Below are 25,766 nucleotides of genomic sequence, written 5' to 3' on the forward strand. Positions count from 1 at the left end.
AGCAGAGACAGAGGGAGACAGAAGCAGGCTCCAGGCTGCTGTCAGCACAGAGCCCGACGTGGGGCTCGAACTCATAAAACACGAGCTCGTGACCTGAGCCGAAGCCGGTTGCTTCAGGGACTGAGCCACCCAGGCGCCCCAGGCATAATTTATTTCTTGATCCCGATAATTAATACAAAGATCTGTTTTCATGGTCTACTGTAGTATCTCCTGGAGTACAAGGTTAGGTAAGGCTGTCTGCCCCTGTACACACATACTGGCTTTTTGAAAAAACAGTTGATTCTTTTTTCTCTCGGTCATGCTGCCCGCTGTCATTTTGCTGCTCCTGTGTGTGTGCTCGCCTCTAGCAACATCACCCCTTTAGCTTTTATTTGTGGATTGCATGGGGGCCTTACTTTCTGAGTAAAACGAGAGTAAGTTGGATTTGAACGAGGGGGTTGAGTGAATCTCCTAAGTCAGATGCACTTAAGACTGTAAAGGCCTCTGTTTAGTTTTCTTAGAGACTGTTTTTGGCTTGCTTCCTGGTCCTTGTCTGCATTTCAGTCCCCACCATGGATGGAGGTGTCACTCTGGGTACATGATAAGCTGACTTGGTGGTTGTAGTCCCCGCGCATGTTTGAGCCTCACAAGACCCACGCAGGAAGGCAGGCAGTCACTCGTGACTTTCACAGATGGGACAGTAAGGCCCAGTGCTGGCCCCGCAAGACAGAGCTCAAATCCAGACCAGACATAGGTCCTTGCTCTTTGCCTACTACTCCCCTCCCCACAAGCATGTAAATTGCCAACATGAGATGTTAGTAGGACCAGTTGATAATGAGACCTTTGAGCCACTTTGCGTTTCTTTTATTTATGAGGGAATCACACTGCTTTCTTTTGTAATGGGTTGGAGGAGGGGTAGGAGGGAGCACATTTGCAACTTCTCCCCTGCACACTGCCCCCCACTTCCTTAATGCTTTCCCAGAAGAACTTTCTCAATTTTATTTAGAGACGACTTGAAAGTTCTCTCCCTTCCCACTTCAGCTAAGACACTTGTGGACTTGGAACACCCACTAGCCCCCGTCTGGGATCAGAGAAGTTACCTTGGCCAGCCGGCTGTTCTAGGTAGCCAGGGGCTGGGTGTGGGCCAGGAAAGTCCACTTGGATATAGAGACAGCAAAGGGCAAGCCCTTGATGAGCAGCTTTCTTTTTGGGGCACTGGGTCCCAAGAGGCAGGACCTCAGTGTTGTCCACCCCTCCTGCAGTGTAGCTGTCTGGGATTGGTGGTGAGGACCCAGGACCCCAAGGCCAAGGGAAAGTGCCTGGAAGGCTCGGAGACCTGGGGCCTCCATGTTGGGTCTGAGCTTCTTTTTTTTTTTTTTTTTTAAGTTTATTTATTTATTTTGAGAGAGAGAATGAGTGAGAAGGGGAAGGGGAGAGAGAGAGAGAGAGAGAGAGAGAGAGAGAGAGAGAGAGAGACACTCCCAAGGAGGCTCCATGCTGCCAGTTCAGAGCCGGATGTGGGGCTCAAACCCACGAACCTTGAGATCATGACCTGAGCTGAAACCAAGAGTTGGACACTCAACAGACTGAGCCACCCAGGCGGCCCGGGTGTGATCTTCTTGACGGGAGTGTTAGGTGCTCTGTCTGAATCTTCTCCCAACCAAGTGGGCAGGCTATCCTATGCAGCCATCACATCTGTACCCCCTTGGGCATGTTCATACCGACTGGGACGAATTGCTCAGCAGTGCGGGGTCCTTCTCTCTGGGGAGATGTTTGTCCAGGGCGGTTTGCCTCATGCTGCCTACAGTGGGGGACAGAGAGGACTCCGGATCAAGAGCCCATCAGATGAGGGAGGAGGATGTTCCCAAGGGTCTCAGGCTGCCAGGCGCTGGGGGTCCCTGGGCCCTCCTGCTCTCCTCAGGCTTGGCGTGAGGGCCCGGGCTGTGCGAGCCGCTTTCTGGCCGGCTGGCCCTGGGTGTGTGTGATCTGCCCAGTGTTGGGCGGGTCACCCGGGATTCCCAGGGCTGGGATTAGACCCCTCTTCAGAGCTCTGCCAATTGTGGGCCTCGCACAGATGAGAGCACGGAGCAGGCGAGAAATAAAATGTGTGGGGGATGAAAAGCTGAACTGAACCGCTTTCAGCCCATTGTTCTTCTGGGGAAGCTTAGCGGGGATAAGAGGGTAGCAGGCCCCTTTGAAATTTCCTTGAACAAGTGAATAGGAGCGCCCCATAAAGCGTGAAAAGAACCCTGGCTGTTTCTCCCTGTCACAATGGCCGGCTCTGGCTGCCAGGGGGGCTGTGGGGGGCTGGGGGGTGGGGCCTGGCCGCCCCGCTGGGAGCTGGGGAGGGGACCCGGCCGGGGAGGGGGAGAGGGGGTCACAGGCGGCCTTCAATAGACTCCAGAAGGTTGGAGTTCATTAGACACAAGCCCGAGAAGCAATGGTCTCATTTGCCACAGGACCAATTAAGTCCTGGGGGCCTTTGCAAAGAGGGCCGAGTAGAAGTTGGGCAGGGCCAGCCTGCACTTGGCTGTTCAGGGAACCGGGCGCCAGGGCCCACAGGTACAGAGCTGGCAGGGGCTCCAAAGAAATCATTGCCTTCTCCCACAGCCCACTGCTGACTTCTGTTTTCCTGCTAAGTAGAAAGCCCTGTTAAAGATGGCTGGGGATTGGGTCTTCATGGTAGGCCTCTGAGAAGGCTGTTTTATGAGCCTGTTACTCTGAAACCTGCATTCTCAGAAGAAATAGCTTGCTTCTTGCTTTGCTTTTCTTTTCCTTTTCTTTTTCTTTTTTTTGGGGGGGGAAGTTAGCTGCCAGCCTGCCAGCGAAGTCCTAAAGCCCAGTCCTTGGAGTGTTGGGCACAGAGGATTGTGGGGACCGTTCTAGGGCATCAGGCCTGGGAAGATGCAGCCCGTGGGGGTGGGCGGAGGCGGAAAACATCACCAGCAGCAGGTTCTTCGCCGCCTAAGCGCGGCTTCTGTGTCAGAGGCTGCCCGAAAGCGTGGAAGCTTCATCTGCAGCGTGAGGGCATCTGTCTTGGCTGTGTGCGCAGAGCAGCCCTCTCTAACAGTCGGGGTCAGCTCGACATTAGCTTCCGCCCAGGGTGTCACCGAACCAGCGCAAGATGCTTCCCTCGCGTTTCGTGCGGAGGGGTGGCTCAGGTTCTTTTCCTTATTTATTTTTATTTCCTTGTATCTTATTTATGGGTTTGCTTTGGACACCAGGGAAAGCATCTGAGTGAACTTCAAATATTATCTTATCTTACAAACCAGGCTTTTGATGTTGGCTGCGATCAGAGGCTGCCTTCTGAGTGGTTGCCAAATGGGAATGCGAGTGGACGCATGTACGAGTGAGTCGTATATGGCGAAGCCTCGGGAGGATGACACTTGGGTTAGGCGGGGCACGGCGGAGTCAAAAGGCTAAGCTAATTGGCTCGGCTTAAATGGCAGCTAAGTGGAGCCCACACTTCAAAACCACTGCTCCCCAGAAACAGCTGGGCCCAGCAGCGGGCTCGTTAGCTAAAAGGCTCATAATCAAAGGAGATGGTATAGGGACCAAAACTCGGACACTCTTGAGCTCGCAGCGTTGGGCATCCAGGAAATGGATCGTAGACTTTTAGGGCCTGAGCACAAAGAAGAGTGGCCCTCTTCTGGAATGAGCGGCTGTTTTGGAAGAGGACTCTTGGCTGGTGGGGAGGTAAAGCGCCATTTCCGTGAAGGCACCGGTTACGCCTCTGAGCCTCTACAAGTTGACGTCTCTTGTCTGCCCTGGTCACGAGTTTCCTGTCCCGCTCTTGGCATCTGCCCTGGGTGTGGTGGGGGCGTGCATTGGTTGGGAGGTGGGGGTGCTGGAATCATTTGTTCCTCTTGCCTTCGATTGGCCAGGGACCTGCTTCCCCCGCAGAGAAGCTCTACGTACTTCCTCCAGTTCTCTTCTTCCTTCTGTCCTGTATGGAAGGAGCAAAAGAGGTATAAAAGAGCCCACTAATTTGCATCTGTGTGGAAAGGGGAAGAGCAGAGGCTACTAGCTGGCACCCGAGGACAGAGTCTCGGAGGAGGTGGATGGGGACCTCCTCCAGGACTCTTGAAGCCTTGCCTGTGTCACGGCAAAGTCTGGGGGGTGCTTGATTCCTTCCCCCCGACATTGTCAGGAAGGAGGCCTGGGGCAGAGGCCATCTATCCTTATTAAGTCCCCAGAGGAGTTGCTGGTCAGGAGAGAAAGGCAGGGACCTTGTCTTGCAGCCCTGGGGCAGTAGAAGTTGGTTATACCAATGTGAGACCCAATCTAGGGGACCCCCGTGGTCACCCCCACCCCACAAGGAACGTTAGGTAAGAGACAAGGGGATCTTCACTGTGCCTTGGGAACCACCTGGCATGCCCCATAGCCAGTGAGTGCTAAGTGGTGGGGTAGGATGTTCCAGAATGTTCCCCAGATCTTCCATTCGCCCCTTCAGAATGTCACGTGACTTCACAGGGCTTAACGAATGGGCCATCGGGAAGCTTGGCACCTCCAGGTGGGGCGGGAGGGTGGGTTGCTGAGTTAAGGACACCTGTTCTGGGGCCCAGCAGTGGCTCAGATTTGTACCCTGGGTCTAACTGCTACTGACTGACTCTAGGAGAGCTGCAGAGAGTCCCTGACCATCTTAAAACTTGGTGAATTTGGGATTTTGTGAAAATACAGTCGGATTAGACGTCACGTGTGTCTGACCTACAGTGGGAACCGGTACGTGGGGGCTGGCAGCCTCGAGTTAGAGTCAGACCCCTGGTGTAGAATCTGGTTACTGGCCAAGCCAGTAACAGCTGGTCAAGCTCAGCTCGTGAGCACCCAGTTTTCTCCCGTCTTGGAGGTGATCCCATAGTGAAAACATGGAGTCCCGGTGAATACATTCCAGGTGGTTCAGTAAGTTTCTGAACCTAGAACCTTTTATCCCGCCTGGCCTTCCAGGGCCCGGTCAAGTGAGTGAGAAGATGTCTGGGACTCTCAACCTGCGCTGGTCAACTGGCGTGCTATCTCTGGCCCTCTTGGCCTTAATCTGGGACGGGGCTCACCCTGTGTGTATGTCCTTGCTTTAGATTAATCCTGTTTGTCCCCTTGTGTCCTCAGTACAAGTCTCCTTCACGTGCTAATTCCTAGCCAGAGTTGGGCTGACATACCTCATTGATGTATTGACCTACCATGGTCGATCTGTATCATCCCCGCGGTGGCCCTGTGATCTGGCCTAGGTCAACAGACTTCTGGACATTTCAGCCACTTGGAATTTTAGGGCATTACACATGAGGAGCTAGAGGTCAACCAGTTGCCCCCGTGTGCTCCCGGGTATTTTTAGGCATTGCTGACTTTCACCCACTGCTGATGAGCCCAGATGTTGTTCTTCCTTCCACCCCGTGATGAACAAAACACCGGGAAAAGGGAAATAACCAAGTACCTAATCTCGATGTTTACAGCCTCCAAGTATGATTCAGTATGGGAATGTTGGAACCCTGGCGCTTTTGTAAATAAGTGGCCTCCAGAAGGGACGGCAATGGGAATATAGTCACACCTTGAGCGTTTGACGACTTCCAGGCTCAAATTTCTTTTTAAAAGAAATCCTACTAGTGCCAAGTCATGTTTTAGTGCAGACTAGCCAGGGTGGAGGCTTTTCTTAAGTCCACTTGCTTTAAAAGATGAAGGACATAGGGGCTCATCCTGCCTTCAGGTCTTTGCTCAAAGGTCACCCTCACTGCGAGAACTCCATCGGAACTCCCCCTCACCCCCCACCGCATCCTTTCTTCCCATTTCCTGCCCTGTATTTTGTCCTAGTGCTTACCACTTTCTAAGCTGCTGTAGACTTTGTTTTTGTATTTTTGCTTCTTGCCTGCCACCCATTGGACCTTAAGCCTTGTGAGGGGCAATTGTCTGCATTTTTGTCCCCTTCCTTCACTGCTGTCTCACCCAGTGCCTGGAACAAGGTCTGACACATAGTAGGTACTCAAACATTTGAACGAATTGCACAGAATGCCACATAGTAGGGGCTTTCTCTTTATGCCCACATTAATCGTGTGTCCTTGGCACTTCCTTAGTTTGGGGGTGGGAGGGTTTGGAGCTGAGGGAAGGAAGGAGCCCAAAGATACTCTTGTGGTGATTTTTTTTTTAATTTTTTTTAACATTTATTTATTTTTGAGACAGAGAGAGACAGAGCATGAACGGGGGAGGGTCAGAGAGAGAGGGAGACACAGAATCCGAAACAGGCTCCAGGCTCTGAGCTGTCAGCACAGAGCCCGATGCGGGGCTTGAACTCACGGACCGCGAGATCATGACCTGAGCTGAAGTCGGACGCTTAACCGACTGAGCCACCCAGGCGCCCCTCTTGTGGTGATTTATAAAAGGAAGAAATTTGGAAACAGTCGGGAGCTTGACTGTTGGAGAATTACACACACCTTCATTAATGCCTGGCTCAGTCTTCTGCGGGCGTGGTCCCTCTTCTTACAATATTTTGCCCTGGTGGACTCCATAAGGCCCTGGTTTCCTGGTTTGGGGCAGTACGACAGACGGTTGGGAGGACCAAAGAGGCCTTAGATTCTCCTGCTTGGGACGCCTGTAAAATAAAACGGGAGCCTTTACTTTGGGCTGGCCGGAATGTAATCCATTCGAAGGCAGAGCTTGAGAGATGAGCTTTACCAAGCTCTTTCCAAGTCAACGATCCTGAACCTGAGAGGGAGTTTGGCAGTTCGATCTTGGATTGATCTTTCAATCCAACCTTGGGAACAGCCATGGCGCCCAGGACGGTGGTACACTTGCATGGAGGTGGGTGGCTCTGACCTCCGGTGGGATCTCAGAATGGCTTGTGAATCAGCCCACATCCTGAAAGCATCCTCGTGAGCCTGTGGCTTCTGTCTTTTCCCTTCCCTTAGAGATGGAATCCCTCCTTATCGTGTGGGGAGTAAGAAACAGCTCCAGAGAGAAATGCATCGCAGTGTGAAGGCCAATGGCCAAGTGTCTCTACCTCATTTCCCGGTGAGTACAGTCTGGTGGGGAAGGCAGATGTTTTCAGCCGTGTTGAGTCTTGAAGAAAAGGGATGGGAGGTGGAAGGAGGGAGGTGTAGGGTAAGAGGAGGAGCAGGGTCTGGGGGTGTCCACTAGGGGAAGGGGAAGGGAGGAGCCAGGCAAGAGGGTTACATGCTTCCTTGAGGTGTGATGCTGAGCAGAGTAGAGCTCAAGATGACCTACTTGAACTTCTATGTTTTCTCAATTCAAAAAAGAAAATTCTCCATGAGAAAACCATACCAGTGCTTTTCCAGAAACCAAGAAATGGTAGGAGTTAGTCCATGCTTCTCATTGGGTTCCCGCTAGAATGGAAGTCCCCTGAGGGCAGGGAGTTGTGTCTGTGATGTTGAAAGCCCTGTCCACAGAGACTAGAACAGCACCTGGCACGTAACAGGTGTTGACTAAGATGTGTTGACTGAATCTGTGAATGAGGAGACTAGAGAAATCTCTGCCTCCTGCAGAAGGAAAATCCTGTCCCTGAGACATTCTCCTCGTGTTGACGGTACAGCTCGATCGTTTCGGTCCTCCATTCATCTATGTACTTGGCCATTTCTCCTGTTGACTTCCCAAGCCCTGGAGGGCAGCTGTTCTGTCCTGTCTGTTCCCAACCCCAGAACTTGGTCTAGTACCTGCAGTTGGATCTGCATCTAATGAATGCAGAACGAGTGAAGTGTTTGGAAGCAAGGATCTCATAAACAGTTCCTCCCTGCGACTGATGTGAGAGGCCACCAAAGCGTGAAGATGCTTTCCTGGCCTCTCCCCCATCTGTTTCCACGTCGCAGAGGGCAGCCAGCATGTGGCCCCCTGTACTCTGCAAAGCCTCAGAAGCCTCATGCAATCCGCTGAGACCCAGACTGCAAGAAAACTGCTCCCTGGGCAGGGGAAGAGAGTGCCCGCCTTTGAGCGGCATCTCTGTCTGTGAATCCTTTCTGCCGGCTTCCAAGAATTCAGTTGGTTCATCAGTTAGGTTGCATTCAGAAAATTAACACGTCGCATTGCTAATCCCACATTGCATTAGTGCATGGGGTGTTAGTTGCTAGAGCAACTCCTCTCCAAAAGCCCCTCCCACAGGGCAGACTTTGTCCTAAAATTGGCCTGTTAGGATGCTTTTCTAGGGACCTTCAGCATCCCCCTCCCCTCCTCAGTAATATTACCCCCCCAAACACAACAGTATTGATGATACAGATTTTTTCGGCTGGGCGTTGGGGGATGCAGGGGGCGAACGTGTGTTAATAAAGAAAAGTTCTGTGGCCCAAGCTTGTAAATTAGATGATTTGGTCCTGGGGTGCGCAAATCGACTTTCTCCACAAGGCAGCGCTTTGATCGGGGCTGCGCGGAGCCAGCCTGCATGAGAAGGGCCGGCTCCTACAGGGGGTGGGGGTGGGGGTGGGGGTTGGGGGGCCTTCTCTTTCCCCCACTCCGTTCTGTGGCTAAGTGGTTGCCGGTCACGGTGGTGAGGCCTGCTCTCTGCAGGGAAAAGCCGGCTTTCGCAGGTTGGCTCTCCGATGCCCCCGCCTACCCTAAAGCAAAGGGCAGAGCAAGAGGGGAGTGAGGAAGAGGGAGGCAGACAAGCCAGGGGAGGGGGTGGCGGGAGGACAGGAGGACAGAGAGCCGGGCGGTGGGAGTTCTCTGTTTGCTGCTCTTGGCAGGCATCCTCGATGCCTTTTTATATTCTGCACTTGATTTGGAGATGTTCCCTTTTCCCTTGATAGATCAGCTTCAGGCAGCCAAGCTCAGCAGTGTTCTGCTACTAGCCCGCAGCATCTTTCTTCATTTTCTGTACAAAGAGACGGGGAGGAGGGGTGGAGAGAACCAGGGAGATCTAGGACACTGTTGAGACAACACCACCTCAAAGGTGCGCAGTGTGCGGCCAGGAAATAAATTACCACTTCTTCTGATCCGGCCGTGTGACTCCCTTTTTTCCCCCCTTTTCTCCCTCCCCCACCCCCACCTCCCTTCCAATCTTATTATTATTTTTTTTTTTAATTTCCAGCTCCCTTTCTGTTTAGACTCTACTTTTTATTCCTTGAGTTGTCCCTCTCCCCTCCCCACCTCAGAGGGCTGCTTTTTTTTTTTTTTTTTTTTTTTTTTTTGATGTTTGACAACAGTCTTTGAAGATTTTCTACTTCAGAGTAGCTACTGATGGGCTGGTTGTACTACAGAGAGAACAAGCGGGGCCTCTCGGAGTGCGACCAACTGCTCCTGCCCAAGGCAAACGCTGGTGGGGACCATGGCTCTCCATGAGGTCGCGGCGCCGGCGCATAAAGCTCCGGAGCAGCCGGGGCGCCGCGCCTGCCGCTCTCCGCCCGCCCGTGCGGCCGTGGCCGTGGCCACCGCGCCCGGGAAGCTCCGGCGGGCGCCGCGTGCCGGCCCTCCTGAACGTGCGTCGTGTCTCCCCTCCCCGCGCCCCGTAGAGAACCCACCGCCTGCCCAAGGAGATGACCCCCGTGGAGCCCGCCACCTTTGCGGCCGAGCTCATCTCCAGGCTGGAGAAGCTGAAGCTGGAGCTGGAGAGCCGGCACAGCCTGGAGGAGCGCCTGCAGCAGATCCGAGAGGTAGCACTGGGCCCTGTCCCTCTCCCCGCCCCCACCCCCACCCCCACCGCCCACCGCCCACCCTGGGGCTGGCTGGCTGGCAGGTGCCTTTGCTGCGGCCCCACCTCTGTGCCGTGGCCCCGCCCCTCCCCCTGACCCTGCGCAGCCGTGGCCCCGCCCCTCCCCCCGGCCCACTGGAGACTTGGCCGTTCCCTGCTGCTTGCTTGTCCGCTTACCACCCCCCCCCCGCCCCACCCCTGTGTTGCCTTTCCCTCCAGGATGAAGAGAAGGAGGCCTCTGAGCTAGCGCTGAGCTCCAGGGAGGGGGGCCCCACCCCGCACCCCCTCTCCCTCCTGCCCTCCGGCAGCTACGAGGAGGACCCGCAGACCATTCTGGACGACCACCTGTCCAGGGTCCTCAAGACCCCCGGCTGCCAGTCGCCGGGAGTGGGCCGCTACAGCCCCCGCTCCCGTTCCCCCGACCACCACCACCACCACCAGCAGCACCACCCCCTCCTCCCGCCCGGGGGCAAGTTGCCCCCCGTGGCCGCCTCGCAGGCCGGTTGCCCCCTCCTGGGAGCCAAGGGCTTCGTGACCAAGCAGACGACGAAGCACGTCCACCACCACTACATCCACCACCACGCCCTCCCCAAGACCAAGGAGGAGATCGAGGCGGAGGCCGCCCAGAGGGTGCGCTGCTTCTGCCCGGGGGGCTCCGAGTATTACTGCTACTCGAAGTGCAAGAGCCACCCCAGGGCTCTGGAGCCCGTGCCAGCCGAGCAGTTCGGGTAAGTGTGGAGGGCAGACTGGCGATTCTGGAGCTTCCCGGTGGGGGTGGGAGGTCACGGGCACTTGGCTTCCGGGAGGGAGGCGCGGGGGGCGGGGTCTTTGGTGTCCCCCTGCCCCCCCCCCCAACCCGCTGAACCCACCGGTTCAAGGGGTCCCAGAGGTGTAACGGGGCCCCTGGGATGGGTGTGGTTCTTGGTTCCCCGCAGCAGCAGAGGTGGTACCCCGCCCAGACGGACCGGGAAAAGCGTGGAGCCGGGCCCGGCCCTGCCAGCCAGGGAAGGAGGCGCCCCAGGCGGACCCGGGGCCCTGCAGCTGCCCGGGGAGGAAGGAGACAGGTCGCAGGATGTCTGGCAGTGGATGCTGGAGAGTGAGCGGCAGAGCAAGCCCAAGCCCCATAGGTAAACACCGCGGCCGCGGCGGGGGTCACGGGCAGTCACCACAGAGGTATCGTGGGGATGGCTAATTTTGCAGTGGGCCGAAAACAAATATGACTGTTTGCTCCTGCCGCCTTAATATTAAACGTTGGACTGAGCAGACCACAAAAATGCCATGTTTTGGCAACACCCCCTGTGCGTGTTATGGTAGGGGTTTTTTTTTCTCTCCTCTCTTTGAAGGCAGAATAGAGAAGTTTCTATTGAAGTCATATTTTCCAGTTTCTCTAACCCAGTTTCTTTCCTTCTGCTTTCTCTCTCCTTCCTTGTTCAGTGCCCAGAGCACAAAAAGGGCCTACCCCTTAGAGTGCGCCCGCGCGTCCCCCGCCGAGCGAGCCGGCCGGCACCACCTGCTGGGGGGCAGTAACGGGCACCCCCGCGCTGCCCCCCGAGCCCACCCGTTCACCCAGGACCCCGCGATGCCTCCCCTGACCCCACCCAACACGCTGGCGCAGCTAGAGGAAGCCTGCCGCAGGCTGGCCGAGGTGTCCAAGCCCCCCAAGCAGCGGTGAGTGCAAGCAGCACAGAGGTGAAGGCAGAGGCTGGGACCTGGCCTCTCACAAAAGAGCCTCTTGCCCTCTCTACATGGGTCCCCGTCGCCCCTCAGGGAGGAGGGGAGGCTTCTGGCCATATAACGAGTCCCCTTCCCACCTGCTGGAAATTGTTCCTCTTAGTTCTGTTTGTTCTGAAGAGCCAGCCGGTAAAGGATCTGTTTGTTGGGCAAGTCAGGCCTTGCAGGAGAATGAATTTCAGTAATTCCTTACAAATCCCATTCCCTACAGCCGCCCTGATCACGTGAAGCCGGTTAGATGAACACTTAAGAAGCCGTGACTGGTGGCGAACTTAGAGCTCAGCCCTTTGCCTGGGCTGGCAGTGTCCAGTCCCAGGCTCCCAGGGGACCTAGGATGGCTGTGCCCCATTGGGATGGAAGTTGGCTCTGTGTCTCTTTAGGGCCTACGGGGAACTCCTTTTCTGTCTGCTCCCCCTTTGCCAGGGGACAGCAGGCTTCTCTCTCAATCCTCCGCTCCGGCTGTGTGCCCTCAGGTGCTGTGCGGCCAGTCAGCAGAGGGACAGGAACCACTCGGCCGTTGGTCAGGCGGGAGCCACGCCCTCCTCTAACCCAAGCCTGGCTTCAGAAGAGTGAGTGTCTTTACCCCGACCTTCCTGGGATCCGCCTCGTGGTTTACGTTTCAGGGCGTCAACTCTCTGGCGTTGGGATTTTTTGGAAATTTTTTCTAGTAGGTTAAAATCACCTCGATTTTAACATTAGCAACGAGGACCAGCAGATGCAGAGGTGGCCGTAAACCAGGATCTCGGAAACTCGGCCTTTACCGGAAACGCACCGTGGCTCGTACACAGGTGTTGTTTCCCGAAGAGGTGGGTGGCTCAGGGCTCCTGGGCACGCCGCCGTCAAAGAGCTGAGATGTGACGCCGTTAGCAGGTGGATAAAAGGGGTCCCCAAACCTGGATGGAAAAGTTGCCTTCGTTCAGCTTGAAGTTAGCAAGTTGGAAACTTTGAGCAGGAAGAGGAGTCTCCGCCATTGCAGAGATGGAGAGAGGACAGTGTTTGTTGTTTTGCTTTGTTTGCTCTGTTGGTTGCCTTCCCCAGTCGGGCCACGATCCTTGTCGTCAATTTACACTCTTGCAAAGTGGACCGAGGAGCTTGGTTCGTTTACAGGCTGGTGCAGTTAGAAAGAAATCTGCAGGGGTGTGAAATGGGCTCAGTGATTCGAGGTTTCTTGGCTTAACTTGTTCCTCTTGAGCGATGAGCAACGTTTGAGGTCCTGAATAAGCCACCGCCCTGGACCCTTTTGTTTTCATTGGTCGACCTGAAGGGTACCAGCTGTCTTTTTTCTTCTTATTTATTTATTTATTTATTTATTTATTTATTTATTTATTTATTCATTCATTCATTCATTCATTCATTCAACGTTTATTTATTTTTGGGACAGAGAGAGACAGAGCATGAACGGGGGAGGGGCAGAGAGAGAGGGAGACACAGAATCGGAAACAGGCTCCAGGCTCTGAGCCATCAGCCCAGAGCCCGACGCGGGGCTCGAACACACGGACCGCGAGATCGTGACCTGGCTGAAGTCGGACGCTTAACCGACTGCGCCACCCAGGCGCCCCTCTTTTTTCTTCTTAATGCCACTCTACAAACTCCGAATAAACGAGGGAGGTCACAATGCCTGGGCTCGCCTTCCCAGGGGGCTCTGGCATCCATGCCATCCCAGGAGATGCTCTGGTTTGTCTCTACAGCATTCCCATGGCTCTGTGGTCGCTTCCCCTCCCGTCTTCATTGGCAGGCACCCCGTGTGCCATCCTGAAAGAGACTGTTCTGTTCCCCCCCCTCCTTTTGGAGCTAGCGAGGGAAACAACAGCAGTGTCTACAACCAAAAGGAAACTGTCCCTTCCTCTGTGCGCCGTGCAGGTGACCCGGAGGTGGGCTGTGTGCTCCCAGAGGTGGCTGCCTCTGTGATCCAGGGGCCCCCCCACCCAAGCCCCCTTTGAGCTTCTAGCTACAGCCCCGCTTTATCTCTGGAGACTGTTTGAGAGCCTGTGTGTGTGCGGGGAGCACTTGCTGCCTTCGGATGCTGAACTCGTTGCGTTCCATCCTATTTTTCAGTCACAAAGAGCCAAAGAAGCTGGCGGCGGTGCACGCGCTCCAGGCCAGCGAGCTGGTCGTCACATACTTTTTCTGTGGAGAAGAAATTCCATACAGGAGGATGCTGAAGGCTCAGAGCTTGACCCTGGGCCACTTTAAAGAGCAGCTCAGCAAAAAGGGAAATTATAGGTAAGGGCCCTGCGGCTTCTTGCCGCTCCAGAGTTTGTTTGCTCAAAACCGAGAGCCAGAGTCGCTTCCCTGGCCCGGCCGGACCCGGGAGGGGCCAGGAGGCAGGCGCTTCGGGAGGCCATTGGGCTGCCTGGTGCTTGGTTCCTTCTCATTTCCTCTCTCCCCTCACCACTGACAGAAATAACACAGCAGCAGGGAGGCCTCTGGGAGGGCTCTGTGGGGACCGGGACGGGCTTTTTCTACCAGGTGAACGAGACTCTGAGGGGAAAAGGGGCTTTGCCAGGAGAGCTGGGCTTGGGCCATCTTGTGGACGCCCTACCTGAAAGGGAGAGGAGGGGTGTGTGTGTCGGGGAGAGACAGACGGACCGACCAGTGAGGGAGGCTTGGGTCTAGGAGAGACTGTCCACGCTGAAGGCTTGGGGAAGGGCAGGGACCATTGCCTAGGAATCTAGACAGCATTCTCCTTACTCAGCCTTTCTGCCTGAAGAACTACCTCCTGTGGTGAACGGGCCATGTGAAGCAGGAATGCTCATCAGAGAAGGGGCAGGACCCATGGGTGGGCGCCGGGCGGACAGGGCTGGCTACTCTTTCTGCTGGGGCCTTGGCAAGGGAACCTGCCCCCCACCCCGCCAACCCAGGCTTCCTTTCCCTGCCTGCTCAGCGGAGATGCTCCTCTGGCCTCCTACGGCCCCCGAGAGGATCCAAGAGCAGGGACCATTTTCTTGGTGACTTTCCCCTTAACTTGGGGTGGGTGATGACTCCACCCCCGTTCGCCCGGAGGCCTAGCCGCCCCTCCTCACATGGCCTTCATCCCAAGGGAATATGTGGGTTCTGCTACAGCTGTGTCTGGGGTGCCGTGTGCAGGGCCAGGGCAAGGGGGAGGCAGGTGAGGTGCCCGGGCACACACGGCTTCAGGAGGAGCACGGTACGTGCTCGGAAGGTGCCCGCCCATTCCCGCCGCCAGCCCAGGATGGGAACGGAGAACCCGAGTAGCAGTTAGCAACGTGCCGGTGGGCGCTGGCTCCCAGAGTCCACCTCCAGGACCCCGAGACCTTGTCCCTGCCGGAGCGGGCCTTGCGTATCTCTCCCAGGCACTCTGCCTAGGCGCTGACTGGGGCAGGGGCCCACAGTGATTTCCTTTTGCAGGGAAAGGATAGGGCTCCGAGGCCAGGACCCTGTCAGTGACCGAGAAGCAGGGTGTGGAGCTGGGCTTAGATCTTTCCATTTTACGGCGGGGCAGAGACAATGCTGCAAATGTTGCAGAGGGATTGGGGCACGGGCCTGGCTGCTTCCGCTTCGTCGTCGTCGTCGTCTTCTTCTTCTTCTTTCTTTTTTATCTTGAACAGACACAAGGTGAAACTAATTACACAAGTGTGCCCCTCCAGGGATTCATTTTGATCTCAGCTTTGACTCGGCTGGACTCTGAGTGGAGCTGCAGGTGACCTTCAGGGGAGAAAGGGCCACGGAGCGCCGAGCTGAGGCTGCAGGGGAGGGTCCGCGCTCAGCCACTCCGGCCACATCTGGCTCTGATTTTTTTTTTTTTTTTCCTAAGGCACACTTAATAAGCCTGGCTTTGAAGCCTCGGCCTCCCCTTTAATGCACAAAGACTTGCACAAATGGTTGACTCTCGAATTCTTTACTGATTGGATCAGGCTGTGGCCAGGCCCTTCCCAGCCGCCTTATCTCTCTGTACTTGCTCTCCTGGCTCGTGGGGGCACAGGGTGTCGTGCCTGGCCCGCCCGGCAGGGGTGGGGCTCCCCCTCAGCAACACCCCCCCCAATAAAAAAGCCCAGCGGGGATGGGGCCACGGGAGTGGGGGACCTGGGCCGCATTGAGTCATCTCAACATGGCAGGGGTTCAAAAGGAGAACAGTCTCTCCAGACGTGCCAGACGCTATCGGTGCCAGATGTCAGAAGAAAGCAAAGTTTGCCACAGAAAGCATGTTGCAGTGGAAAAGCCCGTTTCTTGGAGAAAATGAGGGCAGCGCAGTGTGTTTGAAGTCTTGGGGCTGGGGCCGAGGGAACGCGAGGCCTCTCTCCTCTCTGGAAGAGGTTGTATTTCTGTGAAAGGTCACTGTGTGTTTGCTCAGAGGTGCCCAGAGAGGGCCCAACTCGGTAGACCCGGGGGGGTCAGAGCTGGGGGGCCGTGGGGCTCAATGGAGGGGGACGTCAGAACGGGAGACCCTTGTGGGAAAGGTGGCCTCCCCCCCTCTCTGTCCGGCATCTCCTGTGCACAGTGCCCCTCCCCCCCCCACCCCCATCTCCTCTCCGGCCCCCCGAGTGTTCCGACCCCCTCGATAGGAAGCGCTCTCCCCACTGACCCGTCCGGGCCGTGCCGTTCACCCCGGTGCTTGTGGCCCAGCTGCGAGGGCTAAAAACCAGGAACCTTGACTAAACCCAGCTGGTTCACTTTATTCAGCCTTATCTCCTATGAAAGTATTTGGCTTGCCTTCATTAAAGAGGAAAGAAGTTTAGCTCTAACCAAGGGGAATTTTTTTTTTTTTTTTTTTTTTTTAATGAAAAGACAGAAACAAAAACCAACTGTAACCCTGAGACACAATTGAATTTTTTAAGAGAGCCGGCCACCCCCCCCACCCCCCCCCCCCCCGCCCAACCCCCAGAGGATCGTGACCCTCCCTCCGTGAGTGGCCTTTATTGGCTGGAGGTGCCGGCTTGCAGGGGCGAGTTTAATCCGCCTGAGGGGGTCTCCTTGGAAGGGGACCGGGGAAGGAAGGGGCTTGGGGGTGAGCCCGCCTGGAGGACAAGCCGTCGTTTCTGAATGTGGCTCTCCTGAGAGAGGCCGGTCATTTGCGTCCAGACAATTAAACAGCCTTAGAAGAAAGAAGTCTGGGGTGGGATAAAAGGAACCTTTAATCAACGGGCATAATAGAAGGGTCTTTAGTGTTTGACCCCGGAGGGGTGGGAGGGAAACGGGGCGAAGAGGGGAGAGCAGCGGGGCCGGGGCCAGTCTGCAGCCCTGGGAAGCAAGGTGGGGCTGGCCAGCCTCCCGCAGGGGCCACTGAGGACAGCAGCCTGTCCCATGGCTGAGCCGGGGTCGGGCCAGGAGAGCGGGCCTGTGGGCAGCGGAGGCTGGGGTCTCTGCCTTCTCCGGACTTCTGCAGGTCCGGGGGGCTGGGGCCTCTCTGAGGGGCCCGTCTCAGCTGCTGCTGCAGATGCACCAGGCATGTTTTGCCCTCCCCATGCCCCCCTTGGTAAAAAGGGAGAAAGACAGCTCTGCCCGCAACGTGCGCTTGCCCTGGTGTGCGTGCCGGGCCGAAGACCGCAGCCTCGGAGCTGTCCGCAGGCGGTTGGCCGCCCGGCCCGCTGCTCCCGGGGTGGCCTCCCGTGACGCCCCGGTGGCCGTCGTCAGTCGGATGCGGGCCGAGGTTTACATGCACGCCAGCTGCAGCAGAACCCTCAGGACCCCTTTGTCGTCTCGGTGTTGACATAACCTCTCTTTTAAACAAAGCAGAAAATGCAGTCTTAACCAAGACGCGTTTTGGGTTTTCCTTTTAAGGTATTACTTCAAAAAAGCAAGCGACGAGTTTGCCTGCGGAGCCGTGTTTGAGGAGATCTGGGACGATGAGGCCGTGCTCCCCATGTACGAAGGCAGGATTCTGGGGAAGGTGGAGAGGATCGATTGAGCCCTTGGGGTCGGGCTCTGGCGGACTGTGGGGGCCGACACCCACGCCCCCGGCCTTGGCCGTGACGGACCGCGACAAGACCTTTTGAAGGAAAACTAAACCAATGAAGAAGACGAAGTCTAGGGGAGAATTGGCCACTGGCCACTTGGGGAGGAGGGTGGGGGGAGGGGGAGGTTGGTTTTCATTATTCACGAGCTGGGTACTGAGATAAGAAAAGCCTGAACTATTTATTAAAAACATGACCACTCTTGGCTATTGAAGATACTGACTGTATTTGAGAGACTGCCATACATAATATATGACTGCCTAGGGATCTGAAATCCATAAACTAAGAGAAACTGTGTATAGCTTACCTGAACAGGAACCCTTACTGCTATTTATTGAACAATTGATTCCCCCTGTCCCCAGTTTATGGATATGCTGCTTTAAACACAGAAGGGGGAGAGAGGAAGTTTTAATTGCCCTATCCAAACTTAGGGGTTGAGCTAGGACTGCATGAATGATTTCTTCATTAAAAGAGGATTTCTTATGCTTTGCCCTGCCCTTCTCCAAGCGAAGATAGACTTTTACAAATGGTGCCCTACCATTGACACACGCAGAAATTGGTGCATTTTTTTCTTTCTGTGCTGCTCTATTTTGTCGTAAAGGCCCTGATTTATATGGCAACGTCACCGCCATGTAGTGTCATCACATTGGATGGGGATCCATTGTGGGGTGCAGGGTGGGAAGCCTCCCTTTTGGGACCCCAGATTTACTCAGTAACTTTTCTAACCCCACCGAGGTCCGGCGCCCCATGGCGGAGGCTTGCTAGAACCTTGGAGTTCAACTTGTGCTTTTATTGAGATAACGACTCCTTGGAGTTTGGGGGGGGGGGAGGAGGTTTTTTTGTTTTAATTAGTCTTTGGACCACCGCCGTTCTGGAAACCACCCCGACACCCCCCCCCCCCCCCCACTCCTTGCCCTGCAAAGAAGCGGACAGTTGTGGCAAGACCTAGCAGCACCCTTTCCTCCAGACACCTTCATTTTGACGTTCGGGTTTTTGTGTGAAGTTCATCTGTACATTCTGTTTGCCATTGTTCCTTGTACTATATGTCTGTATATATTGTATGACAAGAGAGTATTAATCCACTATCTCTAGTGCTTGACTTTAAATCAGTACAGTACCTGTACCTGCACGGGGTCCTGCTCCGTGCGTCGCCCTATATTGAGGGCTCAAGCTTTCCCTTGTTTTTTGAAAGGGGTTTATGTATAAATATATTTTACGCCTTTTTATTACAAGTCTTGTACTCAACGACTTTCGCCATGGCATTTTGTTCTACTTATACTGTAAATTATGCACTATAAAGAGTTCATTTAAGGAAATCTACTTGGTACAATAATTATTGCAATTAAGAGATGTAGCCTTTATTAAAATTTTATATTTTTCAAAACATGGGCCTCGTCTTTGCATCCGCGGGGGTGGGAGCAGGGCAGAGGCACCCTTCCGAGTGTGAGCAGCTGCCCTTGATGTCCCGTCTTGCTTGAGCCCAGCTCTGACTGTCCCCCACGTCTTCTCACCCCACCTGGGGGTTTTGAAAAACCAGTGCTTCAAAAAATCACCTGGTTACTGGCTGAGGATTTTCTTGTCCCGGAGCAGGCCGTAGACAACTTCATTTCCTGTGCTGCCTCTTCCTCTGATCCGGCCAGGCGGGGACCGGAGATACGGAGCTGAGATGGCCTTCTCCCAGGAACCCTTGCGTTTCCAGGAAATGGTGCGTGGATCTGGAATGTCTAGTGGGACGAATGACCCTTGAGCTCGGGGCTAACCAGGCACCCGCTCCGTGGCTGTGCCAACTCAAACGATACCTTCAGCAAGCGTCCGGGCTGCAAAGGTGGTGGGAAGAAGGTGGTTCAGCAGGAAAACTACACGGTTCCCAGGAAAGTGTGCTTCGTGCAGCCGTGGAAGCCGGTCGTCGGTGGTGGTTTCACTCCACAAACTTCGGGTTACCTCCCGGTGTGTCGGGCATTCGGAGGCCGGGCTGTAATTCCAATCTGGGAGAGCGTGTCTACTTTCGAAGATCCCTATAATGGACCCATTTTAGGAAAAGAGGATCTGCTGGACTTGACTTCTCTTCTACGGAGCTTTCCTGAGATGGGGTCTGCAGCAGATCCGGGTGGCTTTCCGTCCCTGCTGCAACACCTGACGGGAGGGGAGGGCCGGCGTCCTGGCCGCGTGGGGTTAGCGGCCGTCTTGAACCGGCCAGCCTCAGCGTGGCAGCGTGAGGAGGCATCGGGGGCGGCCGCTGGCGGGGCCAGGCCAGGGTGCCGGGGAATCGGGACGCCGGGCCGCAGGAGTCCTCGATCTCGGTCCTCGTGATGCGGCCTGACGCACCCTCCCCTCCCAGCTGGAATGGGGGCTCACAGCGGACGGCGTCCCGGACCCACTGCCAAATTGTGAGGTTCTTTGCAATCCAAAAAGACAACGAGACATAACCTGCTGTGTGTGGTGCGGGTAGGAGCTTCTGGCTTTTAATCTTCAGGCCTTTTGATTCATCCCACAAGCATAACGCGCTACAACGCAGGCCTGGGGCTCAGACGGACCCGGGCTCCAGTCCCTGTGCCGGCCCCGTCTGGGGGCCCGTCGCACCCGTGAGAAGGCAAGCAGGCCAGGCGGTCACTCACATGTGCGGCTCCCCTCGGAGGTCCTCTTTCTCTGCCTTTTGTGTGTTAGCTGCCAGCTGCTCTTTACCTGGCCTGGGTGGCCTTCCGGGGTTGCTGTGCCAGCGGAGTGAGGCTCAGGGTCCCAGGGAAACCTCAGCTCCCTTCTGACGTCCTGTATCATTATCAGCTCCTCCTTTGGAAATCCCACCCCGCCCCATTCCTAACGCTGCAACATCCGGGCTCCCACGTCCCCCTTCCCTTGCCCCGGGTGCAAAACCAAGAGGGCGGCGGACAAAGGGGCTGTTAGGCTGCTCGATTGAGGGCTTTCAGCTTAGAGCAGAGCTTTGGCCCCAGAGCATCTTTAAATTTTCTTTTATTGGGGCGCCTGGGTGGCTCGGTTGGTTAAAAGTCCGACTTCGGCTCAGGTCATGATCTCACGGCTCATGAGTTCAAGCCCCGCGTCGGGCTCTGTGCTGACGGCTCGGAGCCTGGAGCCTGCTTTGGATTCTGTGTCTCCCTCTGTCTCTCTGCTCCTCCCCTGCTCACACCCTCTCTCTCTCTCTCTCTGTCTCTCAAAAATAAATAAGCCTTAAAAAAATGTTTTTTTAAAAAGAGAAATGTTCCTTTTTTTTTTTTTTTTTTTTTTTTTTTACCTTTAAGAAAGAATTTGGTTGTACAGGAACTTAATTTGGTTGTACAGGAACTCCCCAAACTGCATAGAGGATTCAAAAGAGTGATCCACACCTTCCTTCGCATCATTATTCTACTTTATCAACCAGAGTTCCTAAAATTCTGATATGAGAGTGAACCTATGCTGTATTCTGTGTCCCAGGAAGGGGGTCCTCCATACGGATAATGCCTAATTCTGAAAACATAAATTCCTGTGCGTCATCCACACCGACCTTTTAGTGTCCCTAACGTGCTCTGCTGCTCAGCGTCTTTGCATATGCTGTTCCCTGTGCCGGGCTCGCCCCCTCCCTCAGCCCTTCCTGAGGTTGTCTGCTTTTCAGCCTCTGGGTGTTGACTTAAATGTCAAGAGATCTTCCCTGACCATCCGGGGTCCCTGTATGTCCTCACCTGGCCCTCTCCACCACAGAACTTCCTTCACCCTTTCACTGCACATTCTCATTTGTACCTGTACAATAATGATTTCATTGCCCACTTACTCGTTCATGTGGCAGGGGGTAAATACGCTTTTATTCACCATTATGTATGTAATGGCCGGCATGGTGCTTGGCACTTAGCAGGCATTATAGAATGGAAGGAAAAAAGAAAACAGAAATTGCCTCTGGTAACTAGAGTATAACCCATAATGAAAATAATCACTATTAACACTTTACAGTATCTGTCTCTGGGTAAAACACACAGACACGCACACAGGCACCCATATGGGATACACTATTTTGTAATCTGTATTTCTCATTCAGTAATATGTCATTGGCATACTTCCATATCAATAAATACTTTTCTGTATTGTTCTACAACACGAGCTGAATGTATGGCTGCATTTATTTAACTCATCACTATGGTTGGACATTTATATAGTTTACAAATTCTGCCATTGTAGGTCCCATTGTAGTGAACTCTTTCCACCTAAACCCTCCCTCGGTATTCATCGCTAAATAGTCTTTAATTATTAGGATGTAGGTTTTTTCATGTAGAATCTCTAGATCAAAGTTCCTTTTTAGGGCTTTGGCCACATCCTGCCAGACTGTCTGAGAGAGTGGCTTGTGTTTGACTCTCCAGTGACTTGCCCACAGTTGGCATTCAAGCCATATTTATGCCATCCATCTAGTTAGTGTTGTTTTTTGGTTGTTTTCGTTTTGTTTGAGAGAGAGTGTGTGTGTGTAAGCGGGGGAAGGGCAGAGAGAGGACAGAAGATCCAAAGCAGGCTCTGTGCTGACAAGCTGACAGCAGTGAGCCAGAAGTGGGACTCGAACTCACAAACCACGAGATCACGACGTGAGCCGAAGACGGACGCTCAACCAACCTGAGTCATCCAGGTGCCCCTATGCCATCCATTTAAATCTCAAGCCTAGGGGCGCCTGGGTGGCTCAGTCGGTTGAGCGTCCGCCTTCGGCTCAGATCATGATCTCATGGTTCGAGAGTTCGAGCTCCACGTGGGGCTCTGTGCTGACGGCTCGGAGCCTGGAGCCTGCTTCGGATTCTGTGCCTCCCACTCTTTGTGCCCCTCTCCCGCTCATGCTCTGTCTTTCCCTCTCTCAAAAATAAATAAACATTAAACAAAAATTTCAATCTCAAACCTACATAGTCAAGTCTCTGCCCACTCTGAGCCAAGCCTGCCTTCCTGGTATTATCTCCATTTACAAGCTGAGTGGCCTTGAGCAAAGAACGTCCCCGTTCCTGGGTTTGACTCTCAACTGAGGAGAGTCACTAACACCTTCACTGTGCTGATGAAAGTTGCGAAGGTGTGCGGAGTTCTTGGTGAGTCTGGCCCGTGCTCAAGGCCTCATACACATCCGTTGCCATTATCACCTGCTGATCCCCACCATCCAGTCTTTATACCTGACTCTGCTCAGCCTTTTCCCCTCCTTTCTCTCACCCGTGATATGCAAGCCCCAATGTGGCCCCTGACACCCCTCCCTGCCTACCCCGGCTTCCCCTTCAGAATCCAGGAGGACCTGACTTCCTCCAGTGCTCAGCCTATGGTGACTTCCTCCCTTCCTCCTTTTCTTCTTCCTCCCCTGAGTGGTAAACCACTTTGAGAACAGGGAACCGGGTCTGTGGCTCAGACATTGATGTACAAGAGCATTATGGGTTTCCCGGCTGGCTCAGTGCACAGAGCATGCACCTCTTGATCTCAGAGTTGTGAGTTCAAGCCCCACCTTGGGTGTAGAGATTACTTAAAACCAAAATCTTTAAAAGAAAATAAAAAGAGCTATACAGGAAAAAAAGTCACCCTGAGTGATACACAGAGTGTTGAGTAAGACTCCTCCAGACATCCTGTGACCACACCACCCTTCTTAACTCTCCATCTGACTTTGCTTCATTTTCCCAAATTCAACTTTGGACCAAATTATGTTATTGGGAGCCCCTGAGACTTTCATGCTCTCTGTATCAGACATGGGACATGGGGAGGAGCAGGGGAGGATCCGATGGTCACAGGGGTTGAGGTTGGCTTTCCCTCCCACCATCTCCCAGTGATCTCAACAAGAAGAGACTGGAAACCAGCCATGGATGATACTGTGGTTAGAGTCACTCGATTTAGCAAATTAAAATACAGGACGCCCAATTAAATTTGAATTTCATATAAATGATGAACAATTTTTTTTAATATAAGTATGTCCCCTGCAGTAGTTGGGACATACTTATACTAGAAACATATCTGTCGTTTATCTGAAATTCATACTTAACCGGGCATCTGGCATTTAGACTGGCGACTCCAGTTGTGGTCGATGCTTTGGATTGCCCACTCAACCTTCCTTCCTCTTTGCTCCCAGTGTGCTGTCTCAAATACAGAGATTGGAAAGCGAAACTCTCCCTTTTCCAGGCTGCTTTGTGTCTCGATTCGAAGTGGGTTCCATCATTGGGGTTTGCTCCCTGGGAGACGGAGACATCTTCCTCGGGTTTGTGTTCGCCAACAAAGTCATGGAGTCATAGGGCTTTATTGCAACCACGTGGGCGTCTGTTCCCAGCATCCTCGGTACTGGGGGGCGTGGATCTGGGACAGATGTCCGGACTCCCCATTTCGGTGTCCAGCCACTAGCTCCTGGATGTGCGGCAGCTGTGGCCGCTTCCTGATAACATGGCTGTGCCCATGGCACATGAACACTCCTAGGCCAGATGAGCCTAGGAGATTTGGAAGTCATGGCCAAAGGCTCAGTCTATTCCATTTGTTGACTCCTTAAACAAATGCCTAAGCGCCTCAAACCTTGTATTAATTTACTTTCTGTTAAAAAGTGAAACTCGTCATGGGGCGCCTGGGTGGCTCAGTCGGTTGAGTGTCTGACTTCAGCTCAGGTCGTGATCTCGTGCTTTACGAGTTCGAGCCCCGCGTTGGGCTCTGTGCTGACAGCTCAGAGCCTGGAGCCTGCTTCCCGATTCTGTGTCTCCCTCTCTCTCTGCCTCTCCCCTGTTCATACTCTGTCTCTCTCTCTCTCTCTCTCTCTGTCTCTCTCAAAAAGAAATAAACATTTAAAAAAAATTTCTTTAAGTTGTACTCATTTGGGGCTGCTGTGAAAAAGCACCACAAACTGGTAGCTTAGAACAACAGACATTTATTGTCTCAGTTCTGGAGGCTGGACATCGGAAAACAAGGTATCGACAGGGCCGTGTTCCCTCTGAAACCTGGAAGGGAAGGAGCCTTGCCTGTCTCTTCAGGCTTCAGGTGGTCCCAGGCATTCCTGAGCTGTGGCTGCAAAACTCCAACTTTAAGAGTCTTCTCCCTGTGGGTTTTGTTTTTTTTTTTTTTTTGAGTTTATTTATTTATTTTGAGAGAGAGAGAGTACATGCAGGGGAGGGGCAGAGAGAGAGAGAGAGAGAGAGGCGGAGAGAGAATCCCAAGCAGGCTCCACACTCAGCACAGGGTCCAACACGGGGCTCAATCCCACGACCGTGAGATCACAACCTGAGCCGAAATCAAGAGTCAGACGCTTAACCCACTGAGCCACTCAGGCGCCCCTCTCCCAGCGTCTTATCCCACAGTCCTTCCTCTGTACTTGTCTGTGACTGTGCCTGAATTTCCCCTTTTTATAAGGGCACCACTCATACTGGATTAGGGCCCAGCTGACCTCATCTTAACTTACATCTGCAAAGACCTTATTGCCAAAGAAGGTCACATTCTGAGGTCCTGGGTTAGTTAGGACTTCACTATACCTTTTTGTGAGGACACGATCCAACCCCTAACAAATACTTAGAGTGGTGTCCTTCTCCCGACTGACAAAATTGCGACTCCTATCATTTGTCTGTCCTGACAGGCAAAGAAAAGCACAGATCTTTCAAGGACAAAAACTTCAATAATCACCTCAAGGAGAAATGCCCCATGACCCCGTGCACGATCTCCCTTTTTCCATCTGCCCGCCGGTCCCTTCATCGCTACCTCCCACATCACTACATCCTCCCTGCCCACCTGCCCTCACGGCCCCGTGCAGACGAGGCCAGTTTATCCTGGGCACATTCCGTCCTGACGACTTCACACACCTCTGGTTTCATCTCCACTCAGCCTGGGTCACGCCAGAAAATCCAGGTTGCCCGTCTTCGGCCCTCCTGAAGGGGAAGCTAGAATCTGAGCCCTTTCCCCCTGATGCTCATGGTAGAACCGTATGAAAAGCAGATGCGACCATCTCTCCAAAAACTATCTTGGCTACCAGGATATCAAAAAACCCTGGAAGAGGTCCCTGGGAGAAATTATGAAATGTTCTTCTCCAAAGATTTCCAGGTGGAGGATAGAAAGCCAACATACCTTCCATGGCTTTTGGGCCTCTTCTGGTCTGGAGGCTGCACCCTTACTGGAGGAGATGTCCAAAACGCCTCCTCTCTGGGATTCTGAGTGTGGCACAGGCCCACGAGGGCAATTCTACCGTATTTTCCCAAGAGAAGGGATCAGCCCCCTGGTCACTGGCGAGCGGGCAGTTCTTATGGACTTTCAGGGGAGGCTTTGTGTCCTGGCAGGGACCTTCATTGGTTAACCGAGCCTCAGCTCCCATCCCCAGCCAGGCAGTGGGTGCCCGGGTGTCTGTTTCCACCAGGGTAAAATCTCTCGGCGATAATCAATTGTATAAATGATTCGTGAGTCATGGTGTGTCAACTTAAAAGGTTTGGGCTGAAGCGTCCTCCAGATGACACCCACTTCTTGGCATGCCTGAGATGGCCACAGGCCTTTGTTGTTCATTCATCCAGCCCGAAAGAGCCCAGGGGGCGAGGGAAGGGGGAGGGGCGCGCTCTGGGGGAGGGTCACAGCTGCCTTCCATCTGA

General features: G+C 54.0%; 1 protein-coding gene and 1 long non-coding RNA gene across 4 annotated transcripts in view; one reads left to right on the forward strand and one right to left on the reverse strand.

Annotated features, from left to right (window-relative positions):
- AXIN2 (axin 2) overlaps positions 1–18,622 on the forward strand; it is a 32,532-nt gene extending 13,910 nt beyond the window's left edge. For all 3 annotated transcript variants that reach the window (XM_030296206.1, XM_030296207.1, XM_030296208.1), the window contains exons 4-11: positions 6,870–6,972; positions 9,417–9,557; positions 9,815–10,323; positions 10,531–10,722; positions 11,030–11,263; positions 11,800–11,895; positions 13,382–13,549; positions 17,066–18,622. In XM_030296206.1, coding sequence (XP_030152066.1) covers positions 6,870–6,972; positions 9,417–9,557; positions 9,815–10,323; positions 10,531–10,722; positions 11,030–11,263; positions 11,800–11,895; positions 13,382–13,549; positions 17,066–17,192 — 1,570 coding nt within the window. In that variant the 3' untranslated portion in view covers positions 17,193–18,622. The remainder of the gene's footprint in view (positions 1–6,869; positions 6,973–9,416; positions 9,558–9,814; positions 10,324–10,530; positions 10,723–11,029; positions 11,264–11,799; positions 11,896–13,381; positions 13,550–17,065) is intronic.
- A 5,456-nt stretch (positions 18,623–24,078) lies between these two features.
- Positions 24,079–25,545, reverse strand: LOC115500389. The gene is made up of 2 exons (XR_003964523.1): positions 25,255–25,545; positions 24,079–24,238 (listed from the first exon to the last, which is right to left on the reverse strand). It is a non-coding gene; the product is annotated as an uncharacterized LOC115500389 (long non-coding RNA).
- Between the last annotated feature and the right edge of the window lie 221 nt (positions 25,546–25,766).

The sequence above is a fragment of the Lynx canadensis genome, chromosome E1 (assembly GCF_007474595.2).
Source record: "Lynx canadensis isolate LIC74 chromosome E1, mLynCan4.pri.v2, whole genome shotgun sequence".
Lineage (NCBI taxonomy): Eukaryota > Metazoa > Chordata > Mammalia > Carnivora > Felidae > Lynx > Lynx canadensis.